This window comes from Oncorhynchus clarkii, chromosome 10 (genome assembly GCF_045791955.1).
Source record: "Oncorhynchus clarkii lewisi isolate Uvic-CL-2024 chromosome 10, UVic_Ocla_1.0, whole genome shotgun sequence".
In the NCBI taxonomy this organism is placed as follows: Eukaryota; Metazoa; Chordata; class Actinopteri; order Salmoniformes; family Salmonidae; genus Oncorhynchus; species Oncorhynchus clarkii.
Window position 1 is genome coordinate 3,709,530 of NC_092156.1, and position 22,984 is coordinate 3,732,513.

At 58.5% G+C, this 22,984-nt stretch overlaps 2 protein-coding genes across 2 annotated transcripts in view; both read right to left on the minus strand.

The window, feature by feature from the left end:
- The window catches only part of LOC139417921 (klotho-like), a 40,994-nt gene extending 38,030 nt beyond the window's left edge, over window positions 1-2,964 (minus strand). The window contains exons 1-2 of the mRNA XM_071166912.1: window positions 2,020-2,964; window positions 866-1,112 (exon numbers count right to left, since the gene is read on the minus strand). Coding sequence (XP_071023013.1) covers window positions 866-1,112; window positions 2,020-2,799 — 1,027 coding nt within the window. The 5' untranslated portion in view covers window positions 2,800-2,964. The remainder of the gene's footprint in view (window positions 1-865; window positions 1,113-2,019) is intronic.
- A 2,747-nt stretch (window positions 2,965-5,711) lies between these two features.
- The window catches only part of LOC139419796 (uncharacterized), an 81,306-nt gene continuing 64,033 nt past the window's right edge, over window positions 5,712-22,984 (minus strand). The window contains exons 21-34 of the mRNA XM_071169780.1: window positions 22,297-22,541; window positions 21,219-21,404; window positions 20,975-21,117; window positions 19,148-19,668; window positions 18,767-19,006; window positions 18,434-18,697; window positions 18,070-18,292; window positions 17,612-17,743; window positions 16,878-17,063; window positions 15,944-16,314; window positions 14,192-14,487; window positions 12,691-12,863; window positions 9,018-9,273; window positions 5,712-5,716 (exon numbers count right to left, since the gene is read on the minus strand). Coding sequence (XP_071025881.1) covers window positions 5,712-5,716; window positions 9,018-9,273; window positions 12,691-12,863; window positions 14,192-14,487; window positions 15,944-16,314; window positions 16,878-17,063; window positions 17,612-17,743; window positions 18,070-18,292; window positions 18,434-18,697; window positions 18,767-19,006; window positions 19,148-19,668; window positions 20,975-21,117; window positions 21,219-21,404; window positions 22,297-22,541 — 3,241 coding nt within the window. The remainder of the gene's footprint in view (window positions 5,717-9,017; window positions 9,274-12,690; window positions 12,864-14,191; window positions 14,488-15,943; window positions 16,315-16,877; window positions 17,064-17,611; window positions 17,744-18,069; window positions 18,293-18,433; window positions 18,698-18,766; window positions 19,007-19,147; window positions 19,669-20,974; window positions 21,118-21,218; window positions 21,405-22,296; window positions 22,542-22,984) is intronic.

A 22,984-nucleotide genomic window follows, 5' to 3' on the forward strand; every position in this document is an offset into this window, starting at 1 on the left:
GAGAGGGAATGAGAGGAGAGGGGAGGAGAAGGGAGGAGAGGAGAGGGAAAGAGAGGAGAGGAGAAGAGAGGGGATGAGAGGAGAAGAGAGGGGATGAGAGAAGAGGGGAGGAGAGGGGAGGGTAAGGGATGAGTGGAGAGGGGAGGAGAAGGGATGAGAGGAGTGGAGAGGAGAGGGGAGGAGAAGGGATGAAAGGGGAGGGATGAGAGGAGAGGGGAGGAGAAGGGATGAGAGATGAGGAGAGGGGAGGAGAGGGGAGGATAAGGGATGAGAGGAGAGGAGAGGAGAAGGGATGAGAGGTGAGGAGAGGAGAGGAGAGGAGAGGAGAGGAGAGGAGAATAACTTTCAATCTGTTGCAAAATAGAATAACAATATAACTTTCTAAAGGGAACAGGGTCCTGATCAAAAGAAGTGCACTTTAGAGGGAATAGCGTGCCATGTGGGACGGAGAGGAAGGGCCTATTCTATTCTACGTGACTGTGTGAAGGAGGGCAGGTAGAGTGGGGCTAGTCTCTATACTAGTACTCAGGTTGAGAACCGGTGCCCTGGGTCTAGGCTAACCCCGGGCTACGTGCCTGTGTGAAGGAGGGCAAGTAGAGTGGGGCTAGTCTCTATACTAGTACTCAGGTTGAGAACCGGTGCCCTGGGTCTAGGCTAACCCCAGGCTACGTGCCTGTGTGAAGGAGGGCAGGTAGAGTGGGGCTAGTCTCTATACTAGTACTCAGGTTGAGAACCGGTGCCCTGGGTCTAGGCTAACCCTGGGCTACGTGCCTGTGTGAAGGAGGGCAGGTAGAGTGGGGCTAGTCTCTATACTAGTACTCAGGTTGAGAACCGCTGCCCTGGGTCTAGGCTAACCCCGGGCTACGTGCCTGTGTGAATGAGGGCAGGCGGTGGGACAGGTTGTGCTTCATGCTAGGGGGGTAATCTCCATCAATGAAGAGGGGTCTGGCGAACCAGCCCAACACAAAGTCCAAGGACCACTGACACGCCTGCAGGCTCTCACGCCGTGTCCTGCTGGGCTTGATCCAATGGGAGGCCAGCGCCATTGAAACTTTCCCCTGCTGCTGGGGCCGGTAGTGGCGGTCGTAGAGGTGCCACGCTGCAGCATGAGCCTGGGGGGAGGAGGAGAGGAGAGGAGAGGAGAGGAGAGGAGAGGAGAGGAGAGGGGAGAGGAGAGGAGAGGAGAGGAGGGGAGGGGAGGGGAGAGGGGAGGGGAGGGGAGGGGAGGGGAGGGGGGAGGGGAGGGGAGGGGAGGGGAGAGGGGAGGGGAGGGGAGGGGAGGGGAGGGGAGAGGAGAGGAGAGGAGAGGAGAGGAGAGGAGGAGAGGAGAGGAGAGGAGAGGAGAGGAGAGGAGAGGAGAGGACAGGACAGGACAGGACAGGACAGGACAGGACAGGACAGGAGGAGAGGATAGGGGAGAGGAGAGGAGAGGAGAGGAGAGGAGAGGAGAGGAGAGGAGAGGAGAGGAGAGGAGAGGACAGGAGGAGAGGAGAGGAGAGGAGAGGAGAGGACAGGACAGGACAGGAGGAGAGGATAGGGGAGAGGAGAGGAGAGGAGAGGAGAGGAGAGGAGAGGAGAGGAGAGGAGAGGAGAGGAGGGGAGGGGAGAGGGAAGAGACAGAGACAGAGACAGAGGGATGGAGATAAATTGTTTTGAATGTAAAGAATATATATATATTTCAAATGGGATTATTCTGCTTTTCCATTATTTTATTTAATGTATTTGACCATTTAGAACACAATTCAAGCACACAATGCATTTTAAATCATGCAGAATATCAAGACAAAATAATTGTAACAAATTACAGTATTTTTACATTGTGGTCCTCTAATGACGACAGTGACATTCCAGTGAATAAACTCTGACGCAGAGTTGAACAGTCCTACATGTCCTAAATGACATCCACATTCCCTTCATAGTGCACTATTTTGTACCTGGTCAAAAAAGCATTGCACTATATAGGGAATAGTGTGCTATTTTGGAAGGTGTACCTGTGATTTAGTGCTCTCACTCTCTCACCTTGAGGAGGTTGTGTCCCACTCTAAACGGCAGGTCCGGGTCATTCTTGATTCCCGGAGCCACCTTCCCAGTACCGTACCCGTTCCACGCCACCAGGAACGGGTTGTCTATCGTGATCCAATACTTCACATCGTCACCGAATGTTTGGAAACAGAAATCTGCATAATCACGGAAAAGCTCCACGAGCGCTGGGTCGCTCCACCCGCCGAACGTTCTCTGCAGGTTGTCAGGTAAGTCCCAGTGATATAGCGTGATCACCGGCTGCACGTTGATCTCCTTCAGCTTCCGTATTAGCGTCCGGTAGTAGTTGGTACCGATCTCGTTGTAGCTACCGCGGCTGCCGTTTGGAAATATCCGCGACCACGAGAGCGAGAAGCGGTAGTGACTGACCCCGAGCTGTTTGAGCGCCCGGACGTCGCTTTGGGTGTTATGGTAGCTGTCGCTGCCAACGTCCCCGGTAGCTATCCGGTTCCCGCCGCGCGTAAAAGTGTCCCAAATGGACAGGCCCTTCCCGTCTTTCTCAAACGCACCCTCCACCTGGTAAGCTGCCGTTCCAACCGCCCACATGAAGTTGTCAGGAAAGGTGTCGTAGAGGAAAGCTTTGTCACCGGGATAGTCCAATTTACTAAACCTCTCCCACGTCTTCAACCCAGCGCCCGGACCCGCGACTGCCCGGTACAACTCACAAGAAATGACCAGAACAAACGTCATGAAACGAGGGAGTTGCATCGCGCCGACTGCGTTAAGTTGAGTGAGGTCATTTACCGTGATAGAAACCATTATATACTTAATTATACAAATCGATATCCTATATAATCCATACAACCAATAGCTAGGCTACTTTAGTAGGCATATTGTCCCTACTTGTTGTGTTCTCTGAAGCGCAAACAGACGGTTACTAGCTAGTCTATAAACGCAACTGGATGCGACAACTCCAGCACCTTTCCCCTCCTCTTCCCCCGGGACCCCGGTTAGCAGCAGCAGATCTATCAATGATTAGCCAAAAACCTTCCACGCATAACTGACGGTCTCCGGGAGCCGGTCAATGTTACCGACCGATAATGACCAATCCCTCTCCAGGCAGGGCCATTAGCACAGGAAAGACAGATGACACTGTTTATACACCATGAGAGGAAGGGGCAATAGGAATCTCCTTAAGTCCCAAATGGTGCCCTATTCCCTTTAAAAAGCACTATTGACCAGTCTCCCTTACGGCTCTGGTCAAAAGTAGTACACATTATAGCAAATAGGATGTCATTTGGGAAGTGACAGGTAGGTCTGTAGTTGCCAAGGATTGCATTTTAATATAATATTTACCAAAGACTACAGAATGTTTACAATGCAATAATCTTCTGTTTGCAGTGTCACTGAGATTTTCGTCTTCACCCATGCTGCAAATGTATTATTTAGGAATATCAAATCTGTATGAAATGCATAACACACACACACACACACACACACACACACACACACACACACACACACACACACACACACACCCCTATGGGCGGCACAGGTGCTAAAGCTCTTGTTGACATCAACATGATGACATCATTATATGGTCCCAGCTGCCTGGGGATACATAATCAAATGACCCACAATTTAAAATATTACCCATGATGCATCTTGACCTGAGATGGATGGTAACAAAGACATAATGGGCAGTTTATCAATGTCATCTCTCCTGCCAAGACAACCTGAATCTAATGTTGATTATCAATGTCATCTCTCCTGCCAAGACGTCCTGAATCTAATGTTGATTATCAATGTCATCTCTCCTGCCTAGACATCCTGAATCTAATGTTGATTATCAATGTCATCTCTCCTGCCTAGACATCCTGAATCTAATGTTGATTATCAATCTCATCTCTCCTGCCAAGACATCCTGAATCTAATGTTGATTATCAATGTCATCTCTCCTGCCTAGGCAACCTGAATCTAATGTTGATTATCAATCTCATCTCTCCTGCCTAGACATCCTGAATCTAATGTTGATTATCAATGTCATCTCTCCTGCCTAGACATCCTGAATCTAATGTTGATTATCAATGTCATCTCTCCTGCCTAGACATCCTGAATCTAATGTTGATTATCAATCTCATCTCTCCTGCCTAGACATCCTGAATCTAATGTTGATTATCAATGTCATCTCTCCTGCCTAGACATCCTGAATCTAATGTTGATTATCAATGTCATCTCTCCTGCCTAGACATCCTGAATCTAATGTTGATTATCAATGTCATCTCTCCTGCCAAGACATCCTGAATATAATGAAACACCAATGCTGAATATGTGGTTTAGCCTTCATGTTACCAATGTGGGTCCTGAGTCCTTACTGACATTTTGTACAAAAAAAAACATGTCTATTTTATTGATGATCCCACAGGTTTAGGATGATGGAGAGATGGAGAGATGGAGGGAAGGAGGGATGGAGGGATGGAGAGATGGAGGGAAGGAGAGATGAATGGATGAAGGGATCAAGGGAAGGAGAGATGAAGGGAAGGAGGGAAGGAGAGATGAAGGGATGAAGGGAAGGAGAGATGGAGAGAAGGAGGGATGAAGGGAAGGAGGGATGGAGAGATGAAGGGATGGAGGGATGAAGGGAAAGAGGGATAGAGAGATGAAGGGAAGGAGGGATGGAGAGATGAAGGGAAGGAGGGATGGAGAGAAGGAGAGATGAAGGGACGGAGGGATAGAGAGATGAAGGGATGAAGGGAAGGAGGGATGGAGAGATAGAGAGATGAAGGGATGAAGGGAAGGAGAGATTAAGGGAAGGAGGGATGAAGGTGAAGGAGGGAAGGAGGGATGAAGGGAAGGAGGGAAGGAGAGATGAAGGACGGATGGAGAGATGAAGAATGAAGGGAAGGAGGGATGAAGGGAAGGAGGGATGGAGAGATGAAGGGAAGGAGGGATGAAGGGAAGGAGAGTTGAAGGGAAGGAGGGAAGGAGGGATGGAGAGATGAAGGGAAGGAGGGATAGAGAGATGAAGGGAATGATATGCAAACATAGGGAGATAACACAATGTTCCCGGGTGATCATATTACTCTCTTCTTCCTGCTTTCAGGTTGCCTAGGAACACTCTTCCGTCTGTCTGTCTCATTGGGTGGCTAAAGGCCCAGGCATCTGACACTAAATATACATCCACTGGTATCGTCTAAATAAACATATTGTATTGAACCGAGGGACATGGAAGTGAACCCGTAGGTAGTACTGTGTGTCTCCCATAGTTTCTTCTGGACTTGGGGACTGTTAATTAAGAGACCTCCGGTGACATGTCTTGTGGGGTGTCCGTGCCGTGTGCCAGATAGTTGTGCTTTCGGTGCTTTCAACATGTCAAAATCTCTCACATATACAAGTACTGTTAAAGAACACCCTCTGTGTTCTGTTAGACAGGTAACTTTTTATCCACAATTATAGCAGGGGGTGTAAAGACATAACACATACATTTTTCCATCAGCAGACTATGATCGATAATGTCAAATTACTCACTAAAGTCTAACAAAACAGCCCCCCCAAAATCTTTTTATCATCAATTCTCCATCAGCCAACCGGGACTTCGAAAAGAAGCACCCAGAATAGAATACGATTGGCCGGCAAAAGCCTTTCCAACGTCCTCGATGCAGAGCCTCCGGGAAGTATTCAGACCCCTTACAGCCTTATTCTAAAACGTATTAAATAAATAAAGATCTTCATCAATCTACACACAATAATGATAAACCGAAAAAAACAGGTTTTTATACATTTTTCTTTACGTTATTTATACTGTACCAATGAAAAGTTTGGACCGATCTACTCATTCCAGGGTTTTTCTTTATTTTTTACTATTTTTCTACATTGTAGAATAAAAGTGAAGAAATCAAAACCTATGAAATAACACACATGGAATCATGTAACTACATTTATTTTTAACAAAAAAAACAAAGTATATTTTCTATTTGAGAATCTTCAAAGTAGCCGCTCTTTGCCTTGATGACAGCTTTGCACACTCTTGGCATTCTCTCAACCAGCTTCATGAGGTAGTCACCTGGAATGCTTTTAAGTTAACAGGTGTGCCTTGTTGAAAGTTAATTTGTGAATTTGTTTCCTTCTTACATTTGAGCCAATCAGTTGTGTTGTGACAAGGTAAGGGTGGTATACAGAAGATAGCCCTATCTGGTAAAATACCAAGTCCATATTATGACAAGAACAGCTCAAATAAGCAAAGAGAAATGACAGTCCATCATTACTTTAAGACATGAAGGTCAGTCAATCAGGAAAATGTAAAGAACTTCTAAAGTTTTTTCAAGTTCAGTCGCAAAAACCATCAGGCGCTACGATGAAACTGGCCACAGGAATGGAAGACCCAGAGTTACCTCTGCTGCTGAGGATAAATTCATTAGAGTTACCTGCACCTCAGATTGCAGCCTAAATAAATGCTTCACAGAGTTCAAGTTTTTTAAAGTTTTTTATTTTTATTTCACCTTTATTTAACCAGGTAGGCTAGTTGAGAACAAGTTCTCATTTGCAACTGCGACCTGGCCAAGATAAGGCATAGCAGTGTGAACAGACAACACAGAGTTACACATGGAGTAAACAATTAACAAGTCAATAACACAGTAGAAAAAAGGGGAGTCTATATACATTGTGTGCAAAAGGCATGAGAAGGTAGGCGAATAATTACAATTATGCAGATTAACACTGGAGTGATGATCAGATGGTTATGTACAGGTAGAGATATTGGTGTGCAAAAGAGCAGAAAAATAAATAAATAAAAACAGTATGGGGATGAGGTAGGTGAAAATGGGTGGGCTATTTACCAATAGACTATGTACAGCTGCAGCGATCGGTTAGCTGTTCAGATAGCAGATGTTTGAAGTTGGTGAGGGAGATAAAAGTCTCCAACTTCAGCGATTTTTGCAATTCGTTCCAGTCACAGGCAGCAGAGAACTGGAACGAAAGGCGGCCAAATGAGGTGTTGGCTTTAGGGATGATCAGTGAGATACACCTGCTGGAGCGCGTGCTACGGGTGGGTGTTGCCATCGTGACCAGTGAACTGAGATAAGGCGGAGCTTTACCTAGCATGGACTTGTAGATGACCTGGAGCCAGTGGGTCTGGCGACGAATATGTAGCGAGGGCCAGCCGACTAGAGCTTACAGGTCGCAGTGGTGGGTGGTATAAGGTGCTTTAGTAACAAAACGGATGGCACTGTGATAAACTGCATCCAGTTTGCTGAGTAGAGTATTGGAAGCCATTTTGTAGATGACATTGCCGAAGTCGAGGATCGGTAGGATAGTCAGTTTTACTAGGGTAAGTTTGGCGGTGTGAGTGAAGGAGGCTTTGTTGTGGAATAGAACGCCGACTCTAGATTTGATTTTAGATTGGAGATGTTTAATATGAGTCGAAGGAGAGTTTACAGTCTAGCCAGACACCTAGGTACTTATAGATGTCCACATATTCTAGGTCGGAACCATCCAGGGTGGTGATGCTAGTCGGGCGTGCGGGTGCAGGCAACGAACGGTTGAAAAGCATGCATTTGGTTTTACTAGCGTTTAAGAGCAGTTGGAGGCCACGGAAGGAGTGTTGTATGGCATTGAAGCTCGTTTGGAGGTTAGATAGCACAGTGTCCAAGGACGGGCCGGAAGTATACAGAATGGTGTCGTCTGCGTAGAGGTGGATCAGGGAATCCCCCGCAGCAAGAGCAACATCATTGATATATACAGAGAAAAGCGTCGGCCCGAGGATTGAACCCTGTGGCACCCCCATAGAGACTGCCAGAGGACCGGACAGCATGCCCTCCGATTTGACACACTGAACTCTGTCTGCAAAGTAGTTGGTGAACCAGGCAAGGCAGTCATCAGAAAAACCGAGGCTACTGAGTCTGCCGATAAGAATATGGTGATTGACAGAGTCGAAAGCCTTGGCAAGGTCGATGAAGACGGCTGCACAGTACTGTCTTTTATCGATGGCGGTTATGATATCGTTTAATACCTTGAGCGTGGCTGAGGTGCACCCGTGACCGGCTCGGAAACCAGATTGCACAGCGGAGAAGGTACGGTGGGATTCGAGATGGTCAGTGACCTGTTTGTTGACTTGGCTTTTAAAGACCTTAGATAGGCAGGGCAGGATGGATATAGGTCTGTAACAGTTTGGGTCCAGGGTGTCTCCCCCTCTGAAGAGGGGGATGACTGCGGCAGCTTTCCAATCCTTGGGGATCTCAGACGATATGAAAGAGAGGTTGAACAGGCTGGTAATAGGGGTTGCGACAATGGCGGCGGATAGTTTCAGAAATAGAGGGTCCAGATTGTCAAGACCAGCTGATTTACGGGTCCAGGTTTTGCAGCTCTTTCAGAACATCTGCTATCTGGATTTGGGTAAAGGAGAACCTGGAGAAGCTTGGGCGAGTAGCTGCGGGGGGGGGGCGGAGCTGTTGGCCGAGGTTGGAGTAGCCAGGAGGAAGGCATGGCCAGCCGTTGAGAAATGCTTGTTGAAGTTTTCGATAATCATGGATTTATCGGTGGTGACCGTGTTACCTAGCCTCAGTGCAGTGGGCAGCTGGGAGGAGGTGCTCTTGTTCTCCATGGACTTCACAGTGTCCCAGAACGTTTTGGAGTTAGAGCTACAGGATGCAAATTTCTGCCTGAAGAAGCTGGCCTTTGCTTTCCTGACTGACTGCGTGTATTGGTTCCTGACTTCCCTGAAGTTACAGACACATCTCAACATCTCTGCACTGACTTGATTGCAGCTAGCTTGTCTCTCTGCACTGATCTGATTGCAGCTAGCTTGTCTCTCTGCACTGACCTGATTACAGCTAGCTTGTCTCTCTGCACTGACCTGATTGAAGCTAGCTTGTCTCTCTGCACTGACCTGATTACAGCTAGCTTGTCTCCCTGCACTGACCTGATTACAGCTAGCTTGTCTCTCTGCACTGACCTGATTGCAGCTAGCTTGTCTCTCTGCACTGACCTGATAGCAGCTAGCTTGTCTCTCTGCACTGACCTGATTGCAGCTAGCTGGTTGCTGATGGGCTGGTTGCTGATAGGCTGGTCCTGGGGCTGGTTGCTGATGGGCTGGTCCTGGGGCTTGTTGCTGATGGGCCAGTCCTGGGGTTGCCTGCTGACAGGCTGGTCCTGGGGCTGGTTGCTGATGGGCTGGTCCTGGGGCTGGTCCTGGGGCTGGTTGCTGATTGGCTGCTCCTGGGGCTGGCAGCTGATGGGCTGGTCCTGGGGCTGGTTGCTGACAGGCTGGTCCTGGGGCTGGTTGCTGATGGGCTGGTCCTGGGGCTGATTGCTGATGGGCTGGTCCTGGGGCTGATTGCTGATGGGCTGGTCCTGGGGCTGGTTGCTGATGGGCTGGTCCTGGGGCTGATTGCTGATGGGCTGGTCCTGGGGCTGATTGCTGATGGGCTGGTTGCTGACGGGCTGGTCCTGGGGCTGGTTGCTGATGGGCTGGTCCTGGGGCTGGTTGGCTGGTCTTGGGGCTTGTTCCTGACAGGCTGGTCCTGGGGCTGGTTGCTGATGGGCTGGTCCTGGGGCTGGTTGCTGATGGGCTGGTCCAAGGGCTGGTTGCTGATGGGCTGGTCCTGGGGCTGGTTGCTGACAGGCTGGTCCAGGGGCTGGATGCTGATGGGCTGGTCCTGGGGCTGGTTGCTGATGGGCTGGTCCTGGGGCTGGTCTTGGGGCTGGTTCCTGATGGGCTGGTCCTGGGGCTGGCTGCTGACGGGCTGGTCCTGGGGCTGGCTGCTGATGGGCTGGTCCTGGGTCTGGTTGCTGATGGGTTGGTCCTGGGGCTGGTCCTGCGGCTGGTTGCTGACAGGCTGGTCCTGGGGCTGGTTTCTGATGGGCTGGTCCTGGGGCTGGTCCTGGGGCTGGTTGCTGATTGGCTGGTCCTGGGGCTTGTTGCTGATGGGCTGGTCCTGGGGCTGGTTGCTGATGGGCTGGTCCTGGGGCTGATTGCTGATGGGCTGGTCCTGGGGCTGATTGCTGATGGGCTGGTTGCTGACGGGCTGGTCCTGGGGCTGGTTGCTGATGGGCTGGTCCTGGGGCTGGTTGGCTGGTCCTGGGGCTTGTTCCTGATGGGCTGGTCCTGGGGCTGGTTGCTGATGGGCTGGTCCTGGGGCTGGTTGCTGATGGGTTGGTCCTGGGGCTGGTCCTGCGGCCGGTTGCTGATGGGCTGGTCCTGGGGCTGGTCCTGGGGCTGGTTGCTGATTGGCTGGTCCTGGGGCTGGCGGCTGATGGGCTGGTCATGGGGCTGGTTGCTGACAGGCTGGTCCTGAGGATGGTTGCTGATGGGCTGGTCCTGGGGCTGGTTGGCTGGTCCTGGGGCTTGTTCCTGATGGGCTGGTCCGGGGGCTGGTTGCTGATGGGCTGGTCCTGGGGCTGGTTGCTGATGGGCTGGTCCTGGGGCTGGCTGCTGATAGGCTGGTCCTGGGGCTGGTTGGCTGGTCCTCGGGCTTGTTCCTGATGGGCTGGTCCTGGGGCTGGTTGCTGATGGGTTGGTCCTTGGGCTGGTTGCTGATGGGTTGGTCCTGGGGCTGGTCCTGCGGCCGGTTGCTGACAGGCTGGTCCTGGGGCTGGTTGCTGATGGGCTGGTCCTGGGGCTTGATGCTGATGGGCTGGTCCTGGGTCTGGCTGCTGATGGGCTGGTCCTTTGGCTGGCTGCTGACAGGTTGGTCCTGGGGCTGGCTGCTGATGGGCTGGTCCTGGGTCTGGCTGCTGATGGGCTGGTCCTGGGTCTGGTTGCTGATGGGTTGGTCCTGGGGCTGGTCCTGCGGCTGGTTGCTGACAGGCTGGTCCTGGGGCTGGTTTCTGATGGGCTGGTCCTGGGGCTGGTCCTGGGGCTGGTTGCTGATTGGCTGGCGGCTGATGGGCTGGTCCTGGGGCTTGTTGCTGATGGGCTGGTCCTGGGGCTGGTTGCTGATGGGCTGGTCGTGGGGCTGATTGCTGATGGGCTGGTCCTGGGGCTGATTGCTGATGGGCTGGTTGCTGACGGGCTGGTCCTGGGGCTGGTTGCTGATGGGCTGGTCCTGGGGCTGGTTGGCTGGTCCTCGGGCTTGTTCCTGATGGGCTGGTCCTGGGGCTGGTTGCTGATGGGTTGGTCCTTGGGCTGGTTGCTGATGGGTTGGTCCTGGGGCTGGTCCTGCGGCCGGTTGCTGACAGGCTGGTCCTGGGGCTGGTTGCTGATGGGCTGGTCCTGGGGCTTGATGCTGATGGGCTGGTCCTGGGTCTGGCTGCTGATGGGCTGGTCCTTTGGCTGGCTGCTGACAGGTTGGTCCTGGGGCTGGCTGCTGATGGGCTGGTCCTGGGTCTGGCTGCTGATGGGCTGGTCCTGGGTCTGGTTGCTGATGGGTTGGTCCTGGGGCTGGTCCTGCGGCTGGTTGCTGACAGGCTGGTCCTGGGGCTGGTTTCTGATGGGCTGGTCCTGGGGCTGGTCCTGGGGCTGGTTGCTGATTGGCTGGCGGCTGATGGGCTGGTCCTGGGGCTTGTTGCTGATGGGCTGGTCCTGGGGCTGGTTGCTGATGGGCTGGTCCTGGGGCTGATTGCTGATGGGCTGGTCCTGGGGCTGATTGCTGATGGGCTGGTTGCTGACGGGCTGGTCCTGGGGCTGGTTGCTGATGGGCTGGTCCTGGGGCTGGTTGGCTGGTCCTCGGGCTTGTTCCTGATGGGCTGGTCCTGGGGCTGGTTGCTGATGGGTTGGTCCTTGGGCTGGTTGCTGATGGGTTGGTCCTGGGGCTGGTCCTGCGGCCGGTTGCTGACAGGCTGGTCCTGGGGCTGGTTGCTGATGGGCTGGTCCTGGGGCTGGTTGCTGATGGGCTGGTCCAAGGGCTGGTTGCTGATGAGCTGGTCCAGGGGCCGGATGCTGATGGGCTGGTCCTGGGGCTGGTTGCTGATGGGCTGGTCCTGGGGCTGGTCTTGGGGCTGGTTCCTGATGGGCTGGTCCTGGGGCTGGCTGCTGACGGGCTGGTCCTGGGGCTGGCTGCTGATGGGCTGGTCCTGGGTCTGGTTGCTGATGGGTTGGTCCTGGGGCTGGTCCTTGGGCTGGTTGCTGATTGGCTGCTTTTGGGGCTGGCGGCTGATGGGCTGGTCCTGGGGCTGGTTGCTGACAGGCTGGTCCTGGGGCTGGTTGCTGATGGGCTGGTCCTGGGGCTGGTTGCTGATGGGCTGGTCCTGGGGCTGATTGCTGATGGGCTGGTCCTGGGGCTGATTGCTGATGGACTGGTTGCTGACGGGCTGGTCCTGGGGCTGGTTGCTGATGGGCTGGTCCTGGGGCTGGTTGGCTGGTCCTGGGGCTGGTTGCTGACAGGCTGGTCCTGGGGCTGGTTGCTGATGGGCTGGTCCTGGGGCTGGTTGCTGATGGGCTGGTCCTGGGGCTGATTGCTGATGGGCTGGTCCTGGGGCTGATTGCTGATGGACTGGTTGCTGACGGGCTGGTCCTGGGGCTGGTTGCTGAAGGGCTGGTCCTGGGGCTGGTTGGCTGGTCCTGGGGCTTGTTCCTGATGGGCTGGTCCTGGGGCTGGTTGCTGATGGGCTGGTCCTGGGGCTGGCTGCTGACAGGTTGGTCCTGGGGCTGGCTGCTGATGGGCTGGTCCTGGGGCTGGCTGCTGATGGGCTGGTCCTGGGGCTGGTTGCTGATGGGTTGGTCCTGGGGCTGGTCCTGCGGCTGGTTGCTGACAGGCTGGTCCTGGGGCTGGTTGCTGATGGGCTGGTCCTGGGACTGGTCCTGGGGCTGGTTGTTGATTGGCTGGTCCTGGGGCTGGCGGCTGATGGGCTTTTCCTGGGGTTGGCTGCTGACAGGTTGGTCCTGGGGCTGGCTGCTGATGGGCTGGTCCTGGGGCTGGCTGCTGATGGGCTGGTCCTGGGGCTGGTTGCTGATGGGTTGGTCCTGGGGCTGGTCCTGCGGCTGGTTGCTGACAGGCTGGTCCTGGGGCTGGTTGCTGATGGGCTGGTCCTGGGACTGGTCCTGGGGCTGGTTGTTGATTGGCTGGTCCTGGGGCTGGCGGCTGATGGGCTGGTCCTGGGGTTGTTTGCTGACAGGCTGGTCCTGGGGATGGTTGCTGATGGGCTGGTCCTGGGGCTGGTTGCTGACGGGCTGGTCCTGGGGCTGGTTACTGATAGGCTGGTCCTGGGGCTGGTTGGCTGGTCCTGGGGCTTGTTCCTGATGGGCTGGTCCTGGGGCTTGTTCCTGATGGGCTGGTCCTGGGGCTGGTTGCTGATGGGCTGGTCCTGGGGCTGGTTGCTGATGGGTTGGTCCTGGGGCTGGTCCTGCGGCTGGTTGCTGACAGGCTGGTCCTGGGGCTGGTTGCTGATGGGCTGGTCCTGGGGCTGGTCCTGGGGTTGGTTGCTGATTGGCTGGTCCTGGGGCTGGCGGCTGATAGGCTGGTCCTCTGGCTGGCTGCTGATGGGCTGGTCCAGGGGCTGGTTGCTGATGGGCTGGTCCTGGGGCTTGATGCTGATGGGCTGGTCCTGGGTCTGGCTGCTGATGGGCTGGTCCTGGGGTTGGTTGCTGACAGGCTGGTCCTGGGGATGGTTGCTGATGGGCTGGTCCTGGGGCTGGTTGCTGACGGGCTGGTCCTGGGGCTGGCTGCTGATAGGCTGGTCCTGGGGCTGGTTGGCTGGTCCTGGGGCTTGTTCCTGATGGGCTGGTCCTGGGGCTGGTTGCTGATGTGCTGGTCCTGGGGCTGGTTGCTGATGGGTTGGTCCTGGGGCTGGTCCTGCGGCTGGTTGCCGACAGGCTGGTCCTGGGGCTGGTTGCTGATGGGCTGGTCCTGGGGCTGGTCCTGGGGTTGGTTGCTGATTGGCTGGTCCTGGGGCTGGCGGCTGATGGGCTGGTCCTGGGGCTGGTTGCTGACAGGCTGGTCCTGGGTCTGGTTGCTGATGGGCTGGTCCTGGGGCTGGCTGCTGATAGGCTGGTCCTCTGGCTGGCTGCTGATGGGCTGGTCCAGGGGCTGGTTGCTGATGGGCTGGTTCTGGGGCTTGATGCTGATGGGCTGGTCCTGGGTCTGGCTGCTGATGGGCTGGTCCTGGGGCTGGTTGCTGATGGGCTGGTCCTGGGGCTGGCTGCTGACAGGCTGGTCCTGGGGCTGGCTGCTGATGGGCTGGTCCTGGGTCTGGTTGCTGATGGGCTGGTCCTGGGGCTGGCTGCTGATAGGCTGGTCCTCTTGCTGGCTGCTGATGGGCTGGTCCAGGGGCTGGTTGCTGATGGGCTGGTTCTGGGGCTTGATGCTGATGGGCTGGTCCTGGGTCTGGCTGCTGATGGGCTGGTCCTTTGGCTGGCTGCTGACAGGTTGGTCCTGGGGCTGGCTGCTGATGGGCTGGTCCTGGGTCTGGTTGCTGACGGGCTGGTCCTGGGGCTGGTTGCTGAAGGGCTGGTCCTGGGGCTGGCTGCTGATGGGCTGGTCATCTGGCTGGCTGCTGATCAGCTGGTCCTCTGGCTGGTTGCTGATTGGCTGGTCCTGGGGCTGGCGGCTGATGGGCTGGTCCTGCGGCTGGTTGCTGACAGGCTGGTCCTGGGGCTGGTTGCTGATGGGCTGGTCCTGGGGCTGGTTGCTGATGGACTGGTCCTGGGGCTGATTGCTGATGGGCTGGTCCTGGGGCTGGCGGCTGATGGGCTGGTCCTGGGGCTGGTTGCTGACTGGCTGGTCCTGGGGCTGGTTGCTGATGGGCTGGTCCTGGGGCTGGTTGCTGATGGACTGGTCCTGGGGCTGGTTGCTGATGGGTTGGTCCTGGGGCTGGTCCTGCGGCTGGTTGCTGACAGGCTGGTCCTGGGGCTGGTTGCTGATGGGCTGGTCCTGGGACTGGTCCTGGGGCTGGTTGTTGATTGGCTGGTCCTGGGGCTGGCGGCTGATGGACTGGTCCTGGGGTTGGTTGCTGACAGGCTGGTCCTGGGGATGGTTGCTGATGGGCTGGTCCTGGGGCTGGTTGCTGACGGGCTGGTCCTGGGGCTGGTTGCTGATAGGCTGGTCCTGGGGCTGGTTGGCTGGTCCTGGGGCTTGTTCCTGATGGGCTGGTCCTGGGGCTGGTTGCTGATGGGCTGGTCCTGGGGCTGGTTGCTGATGGGTTGGTCCTGGGGCTGGTCCTGCGGCTGGTTGCTGACAGGCTGGTCCTGGGGCTGGTTGCTGATGGGCTGGTCCTGGGGCTGGTCCTGGGGTTGGTTGCTGATTGGCTGGTCCTGGGGCTGGCGGCTGATAGGCTGGTCCTCTGGCTGGCTGCTGATGGGCTGGTCCAGGGGCTGGTTGCTGATGGGCTGGTCCTGGGGCTTGATGCTGATGGGCTGGTCCTGGGTCTGGCTGCTGATGGGCTGGTCCTGGGGTTGGTTGCTGACAGGCTGGTCCTGGGGATGGTTGCTGATGGGCTGGTCCTGGGGCTGGTTGCTGACGGGCTGGTCCTGGGGCTGGCTGCTGATAGGCTGGTCCTGGGGCTGGTTGGCTGGTCCTGGGGCTTGTTCCTGATGGGCTGGTCCTGGGGCTGGTTGCTGATGTGCTGGTCCTGGGGCTGGTTGCTGATGGGTTGGTCCTGGGGCTGGTCCTGCGGCTGGTTGCTGACAGGCTGGTCCTGGGGCTGGTTGCTGATGGGCTGGTCCTGGGGCTGGTCCTGGGGTTGGTTGCTGATTGGCTGGTCCTGGGGCTGGCGGCTGATGGGCTGGTCCTGGGGCTGGTTGCTGACAGGCTGGTCCTGGGTCTGGTTGCTGATGGGCTGGTCCTGGGGCTGGCTGCTGATAGGCTGGTCCTCTGGCTGGCTGCTGATGGGCTGGTCCAGGGGCTGGTTGCTGATGGGCTGGTTCTGGGGCTTGATGCTGATGGGCTGGTCCTGGGTCTGGCTGCTGATGGGCTGGTCCTGGGGCTGGTTGCTGATGGGCTGGTCCTGGGGCTGGCTGCTGACAGGTTGGTCCTGGGGCTGGCTGCTGATGGGCTGGTCCTGGGTCTGGTTGCTGATGGGCTGGTCCTGGGGCTGGCTGCTGATAGGCTGGTCCTCTGGCTGGCTGCTGATGGGCTGGTCCAGGGGCTGGTTGCTGATGGTCTGGTTCTGGGGCTTGATGCTGATGGGCTGGTCCTGGGTCTGGCTGCTGATGGGCTGGTCCTTTGGCTGGCTGCTGACAGGTTGGTCCTGGGGCTGGCTGCTGATGGGCTGGTCCTGGGTCTGGTTGCTGACGGGCTGGTCCTGGGGCTGGTTGCTGAAGGGCTGGTCCTGGGGCTGGCTGCTGATGGGCTGGTCATCTGGCTGGCTGCTGATCAGCTGGTCCTCTGGCTGGTTGCTGATTGGCTGGTCCTGGGGCTGGCGGCTGATGGGCTGGTCCTGCGGCTGGTTGCTGACAGGCTGGTCCTGGGGCTGGTTGCTGATGGGCTGGTCCTGGGGCTGGTTGCTGATGGACTGGTCCTGGGGCTGATTGCTGATGGGCTGGTCCTGGGGCTGGCGGCTGATGGGCTGGTCCTGGGGCTGGTTGCTGACAGGCTGGTCCTGGGGCTGGTTGCTGATGGGCTGGTCCTGGGGCTGGTTGCTGATGGACTGGTCCTGGGGCTGATTGCTGATGGGCTGGTCCTGGGGCTGATTGCTGATGGGCTGGTTGCTGACGGGCTGGTCCTGGGGCTGGTTGCTGATAGGCTGGTCCTGGAGCTGGTTGGCTGGTCCTGGGGCTTGTTCCTGATGGGCTGGTCCTGGGGCTGGTTGCTGATGGGCTTGTCCTGTGGCTGGTTGCTGATGGGTTGGTCCTGGGGCTGGTCCTGCGGCTGGTTGCTGACAGGCTGGTCCTGGGGCTGGTTGCTGATGGGCTGGTCCTGGGGCTGGTCCTGGGGCTGGTTGCTGATTGGCTGGTCCTGGGGCTGGCGGCTGATGGGCTGGTCCTGGGGCTGTTTGCTGATGGGCTGATCCTGGGGCTGATAACTGACGGGCTGGTCCTGGGGCTGGTTGCTGAAGGGCTGGTCCTGGGGCTGATTGCTGACGGGCTGGTCCTGGGGCTGGTTGCTGACAGGCTGATCCTGGGGCTGATAACTGACAGGCAAGTCCTGGGGCTGGTTGCTGATGGGCTGGTCCTGGGGCTGGTTGCTGATGGGCTGTCTGCTGATGGGCTGGTCCTGGGGCTGGTCCCGGGGCTGGTCCTGGGGCTGGTTGCTGACGGGCTGGTTGATGATGGGCTGGTCCTGGGGCTGGTCCTGGGGCTGGTTGCTGATGGGCTGGCTGCTGATGGGCTGGTCCTGGGTCTGGTTGCTGACGGGCTGGTCCTGGGGCTGGTTGCTGACGGGCTGGTCCAGGGGCTGGTTGCTGATGGGCTGGTCCTGGGGCTGGTTGCTGATGGACTGGTCCTGGGGCTGATTGCTGATGGGCTGGTCCTGGGGCTGATTGCTGATGGGCTGGTTGCTGACGGGCTGGTCCTGGGGCTGGTTGCTGATAGGCTGGTCCTGGAGCTGGTTGGCTGGTCCTGGGGCTTGTTCCTGATGGGCTGGTCCTGGGGCTGGTTGCTGATGGGCTTGTCCTGTGGCTGGTTGCTGATGGGTTGGTCCTGGGGCTGGTCCTGCGGCTGGTTGCTGACAGGCTGGTCCTGGGGCTGGTTGCTGATGGGCTGGTCCTGGGGCTGGTCCTGGGGCTGGTTGCTGAAGGGCTGGTCCTGGGGCTGATTGCTGACGGGCTGGTCCTGGGGCTGGTTGCTGACAGGCTGATCCTGGGGCTGATAACTGACAGGCAAGTCCTGGGGCTGGTTGCTGATGGGCTGGTCCTGGGGCTGGTTGCTGATGGGCTGTCTGCTGATGGGCTGGTCCTGGGGCTGGTCCCGGAGCTGGTCCTGGGGCTGGTTGCTGACGGGCTGGTTGATGATGGGCTGGTCCTGGGGCTGGTCCTGGGGCTGGTTGCTGATGGGCTGGCTGCTGATGGGCTGGTCCTGGGTCTGGTTGCTGACGGGCTGGTCCTGGGGCTGGTTGCTGACGGGCTGGTCCAGGGCTGGTTGCTGCTGGGCTGGTCCTGGGGCTGGCTGCTGATGGGCTGGTCCTGGGTCTGGCTGCTGATGGGCTGGTCCTGGGGCTGGCTGCTGACAGGTTGGTCCTGGGGCTGGCTGCTGATGGGCTGGTACTGGGTCTGGTTGCTGACGGGCTGGTCCTGGGGCTGATTGCTGACAGGCTGATCCTGGGGCTGATAACTGACGGGCTGGTCCTGGGGCTGGTTGCTGATGGGCTGGTCCTGGGGCTGATTGCTGACGGGCTGGTCCTGGGGCTGGTTGCTGACAGGCTGATCCTGGGGCTGATAACTGACAGGCTGGTCCTGGGGCTGGTTGCTGATGGGCTGGTCCTGGGGCTGGTTGCTGATGGGCTGTCTGCTGTTGGGCTGGTCCTGGGGCTGGTCCTGGGGCTGGTCCTGGGCCTGGTCCTGGGGCTGGTTGCTGACGGGCTGGTTGCTGATGGGCTGGTCCTGGGGCTGGTCTTGGGGCTGGTTGCTGATGGGCTGGTCCTGGGGCTGGTTGCTGATGGGCTGGTCCTGGGGCTGGTTGCTGATGGGCCGGTCCTGGGGCTGGCTGTTTATGGGCTGGTCCTCTTGCTGGCTGCTGACGAGCTGGTCCAGGGGCTGGATGCTGATGGGCTGGTCTTGGGGCTGGCTGCTGATGGGCTGGTCCTCTGGCTGGTTGCTGATGGGCTGGTCCTGGGGCTGGTTGCTGATGAGATGGTTACTGATGGGCTGGTCCTGGGGCTGGCTGCTGATGGGCTGGTCCTGGGTCTGGCTGCTGATGGGCTGGTCCTGGGGCTGGCTGCTGACAGGTTGGTCCTGGGGCTGGCTGCTGATGGGCTGGTACTGGGTCTGGTTGCTGACGGGCTGGTCCTGGGGCTGATTGCTGACAGGCTGATCCTGGGGCTGATAACTGACGGGCTGGTCCTGGGGCTGGTTGCTGAAGGGCTGGTCCTGGGGCTGATTGCTGACGGGCTGGTCCTGGGGCTGGTTGCTGACAGGCTGATCCTGGGGCTGATAACTGACAGGCTGGTCCTGGGGCTGGTTGCTGATGGGCTGGTCCTGGGGCTGGTTGCTGATGGGCTGTCTGCTGTTGGGCTGGTCCTGGGGCTGGTCCTGGGGCTGGTCCTGGGCCTGGTCCTGGGGCTGGTTGCTGACGGGCTGGTTGCTGATGGGCTGGTCCTGGGGCTGGTCTTGGGGCTGGTTGCTGATGGGCTGGTCCTGGGGCTGGTTGCTGATGGGCTGGTCCTGGGGCTGGTTGCTGATGGGCCGGTCCTGGGGCTGGCTGTTTATGGGCTGGTCCTCTTGCTGGCTGCTGACGAGCTGGTCCAGGGGCTGGTTGCTGATGGGCTGGTCTTGGGGCTGGCTGCTGATGGGCTGGTCCTCTGGCTGGTTGCTGATGGGCTGGTCCTGGGGCTGGTTGCTGATGAGATGGTTACTGATGGGCTGGTCCTGGGGCTGGCTGCTGACGGGCTGGTCCTGGGGCTGGTTGCTGATGGGCTGGTCCTGGGGCTGATTGCTGACGGGCTGGTCCTGGGGCTGGTTGCTGACATGTTGATCCTGGGGCTGGTTACTGACAGGCTGGTCCTGGGGCTGGTTGCTGATGCGCTGGTCCTGGGGCTGATTGCTGACGGGCTGGTCCTGGGGCTGGTTGCTGACATGTTGATCCTGGGGCTGGTTACTGACAGGCTGGTCCTGGAGCTGGTTGCTGATGGGCTGTCTGCTGATGGGCTGGTCCTGGGGCTGGTCCTGGGCCTGGTCCTGGGGCTGGTTGCTGACGGGCTGGTTGATGATGGGCTGGTCCTGGGGCTGGTCCTGGGGCTGGTTGCTGATGGGCTGGTTGCTGATGGGCTGGTCCTGGGGCTGGTTGCTGATGGGCTGGTCCTCTGGCTGGTTGCTGATGAGATGGTTGCTGATGGGCTGGTCCTGGGGCTGGCTGCTGATGGGCTGGTCCTGGGGCTGGTTGCTGATGCGCTGGTCCTGGGGCTGGTTGCTGATGAGCTGGGGCTGGTTGCTGAAGGGCTGGTCCTGGGGCTGATTGCTGACTGGCTGGTCCTGGGGCTGGTTGCTGACAGGCTGATCCTGGGGCTGATAACTGACAGGCTGGTCCTGGGGCTGGTTGCTGATGGGCTGGTTGCTGATGGGCTGGTCCTGGGGCTGGTTGCTGATGGGCTGGTCCTCTGGCTGGTTGCTGATGAGATGGTTGCTGATGGGCTGGTCCTGGGGCTGGCTGCTGATGGGCTGGTCCTGGGGCTGGTTGCTGATGCGCTGGTCCTGGGGCTGGTTGCTGATGGGCTGGGGCTGGTTGCTGAAGGGCTGGTCCTGGGGCTGATTGCTGACTGGCTGGTCCTGGGGCTGGTTGCTGACAGGCTGATCCTGGGGCTGATAACTGACAGGCTGGTCCTGGGGCTGGTTGCTGATGGGCTGGTCCTGGGGCTGGTTGCTGATGGGCTTTCTGCTGATGGGCTGGTCCTGGGGCTGGTCCTGGGCCTGGACCTGGGGCTGGTTGCTGATGGGCTGGTTGCTGATGGGCTGGTCCTGGGGCTGGTTGCTGATGGGCTGGTCCTGGGGCTGGTTGCTGATGCGCTGGTCCTGGGGCTGATAACTGACAGGCTGGTCCTGGGGCTGGTTGCTGATGGGCTGGTCCTGGGGCTGGTTGCTGATGGGCTGTCTGCTGATGGGCTGGTCCTGGGGCTGGTCCCGGGGCTGGTCCTGGGCCTGGTCCTGGGGCTGGTTGCTGACGGGCTGGTTGCTGATGGGCTGGTCCTGGGGCTGGTCTTGGGGCTGGTTGCTGACGGGCTGGTCCAGGGGCTGGTTGCTGATGGGCTGGTCTTGGGGCTGGCTGCTGATGGGCTGGTCCTCTGGCTGGTTGCTGATGGGCTGGTCCTGGGGCTGGTTGCTGATGAGATGGTTACTGATGGGCTGGTCCTGGGGCTGGCTGCTGACGGGCTGGTCCTGGGGCTGGTTGCTGATGGGCTGGTCCTGGGGCTGATTGCTGACGGGCTGGTCCTGGGGCTGGTTGCTGACAGGTTGATCCTGGGGCTGGTTTACTGACAGGCTGGTCCTGGGGCTGGTTGCTTATGGGCTGGTCCTGGGGCTGGTTGCTGATGGGCTGGTTGCTGATGGGCTGGTTGCTGATGGGCTGGTCATGGGGCTGGTCCTGGTCCTGGGCCTGGTGCTGGGCTGGTTGCTGACGGGCTGGTTGCTGATGGGCTGGTCCTGGGGCTGGTTGCTTATGGGCTGGTCCTGGGGCTGGTCCTGGATCTGATTGCTGATGGGCTGGTCCTGGGGCTGGTTGCTGATGGGCTGGTCCTGGGGCTGGCTGCTGATGGGCTGGTCCTGGGGCTCGTTGCTGAATGGGCTGGTCCTGGGGCTGGTCCTGGGGCTGGTTGCTGATTGGCTGGTCCTGGGGCTGGTTGCTGATGGGCCCGTCCTGGGGTTGGCTGCTGATGAGCTGGTCCTGGGGCTGGTTCTGGGGCTGGTTGCTGACGGGATGGTCCTGGGGCTGGTTGCTGACGGGCTGGTCCTGGGGCTGGTTGCTGACAGGCTGGTCCAGGGGCTGGTTGCTGATGGGCTGGTCCTGGGGCTGGTCCTGGGGCTGGTTGCTGATGGGCTGGTCCTGGGGCTGGCTGATGACGGGCTGGTCCTGGGGCTGGTTGCTGATGGGCTGGTTGATGATGGGCTGGTCCTGGGGCTGATTGCTGATGGGCTGGTCCTTGGGCTGGCTGCTGATTGGCTGGTCCTGGGGCTGGCTGCTGATTGGCTGGTCCTGGGGCTGGCTGCTGATCGGCTGGTCCTCTGGCTGGTTGCTGATGAGATGGTTGCTGATGGGCTGGTCCTGGGGCTGGCTGCTGATGGGCTGGTCCTGGGGCTGGTTGCTGATGCGCTGGTCCTGGGGCTGATAACTGACAGGCTGGTCCTGGAGCTGGTTGCTGATGGGCTGTCTGCTGATGGGCTGGTCCTGGGGCTGGTCCTGGGCCTGGTCCTGGGGCTGGTTGCTGACGGGCTGGTTAATGATGGGCTGGTCCTGGGGCTGGTCCTGGGGCTGGTTGCTGATGGGCTGGTTGCTGATGGGCTGGTCCTGGGGCTGGTTGCTGATGGGCTGGTCCTGGGGCTGGTTGCTGATGGGCTGGTCCTGGGTCTGGTTGCTGATGGGCTGGTCCTGGGGCTGGCTGCTGATGGGCTGGTCCTGGGGCTGGTTGCTGATGGGCTGGTCCTGGGGCTGGTTGCTGATGGGCCGGTCCTGGGGTTGGCTGCTGATGAGCTGGTCCTGGGGCTGGTTCTGGGGCTGGTTGCTGACGGGATGGTCCTGGGGCTGGTTGCTGACGGGCTGGTCCTGGGGCTGGTTGCTGACAGGCTGGTCCAGGGGCTGGTTGCTTATGGGCTGGTCCTGGGGCTGGCTGATGACGGGCTGGTCCTGGGGCTGGTTGCTCATGGGCTGGTTGATGATGGGCTGGTCCTGGGGCTGATTGCTGATGGGCTGGTCCTTGGGCAGGCTGCTGATTGGCTGGTCCTGGGGCTGGCTGCTGATCGGCTGGTCCTCTGGCTGGTTGCTGATGAGATGGTTGCTGATGGGCTGGTCCTGGGGCTGGCTGCTGATGGGCTGGTCCTGGGGCTGGTTGCTGATGCGCTGGTCCTGGGGCTGATAACTGACAGGCTGGTCCTGGAGCTGGTTGCTGATGGGCTGTCTGCTGATGGGCTGGTCCTGGGGCTGGTCCTGGGGCTGGTCCTGGGCCTGGTCCTAGGGCTGGTTGCTGACGGGCTGGTTGATGATGGGCTGGTCCTGGGGCTGGTCCTGGGGCTGGTTGCTGATGGGCTGGTTGCTGATGGGCTGGTCCTGGGGCTGGTTGCTGATGGGCTGGTCCTCTGGCTGGTTGCTGATGAGATGGTTGCTGATTGGCTGGTCCTGGGGCTGGTTGCTGATGGGCTTTCTGCTGATGGGCTGGTCCTGGGGCTGGTCCTGGGCCTGGACCTGGGGCTGGTTGCTGATGGGCTGGTTGCTGATGGGCTGGTCCTGGGGCTGATAACTGACAGGCTGGTCCTGGTGCTGGTTGCTGATGGGCTT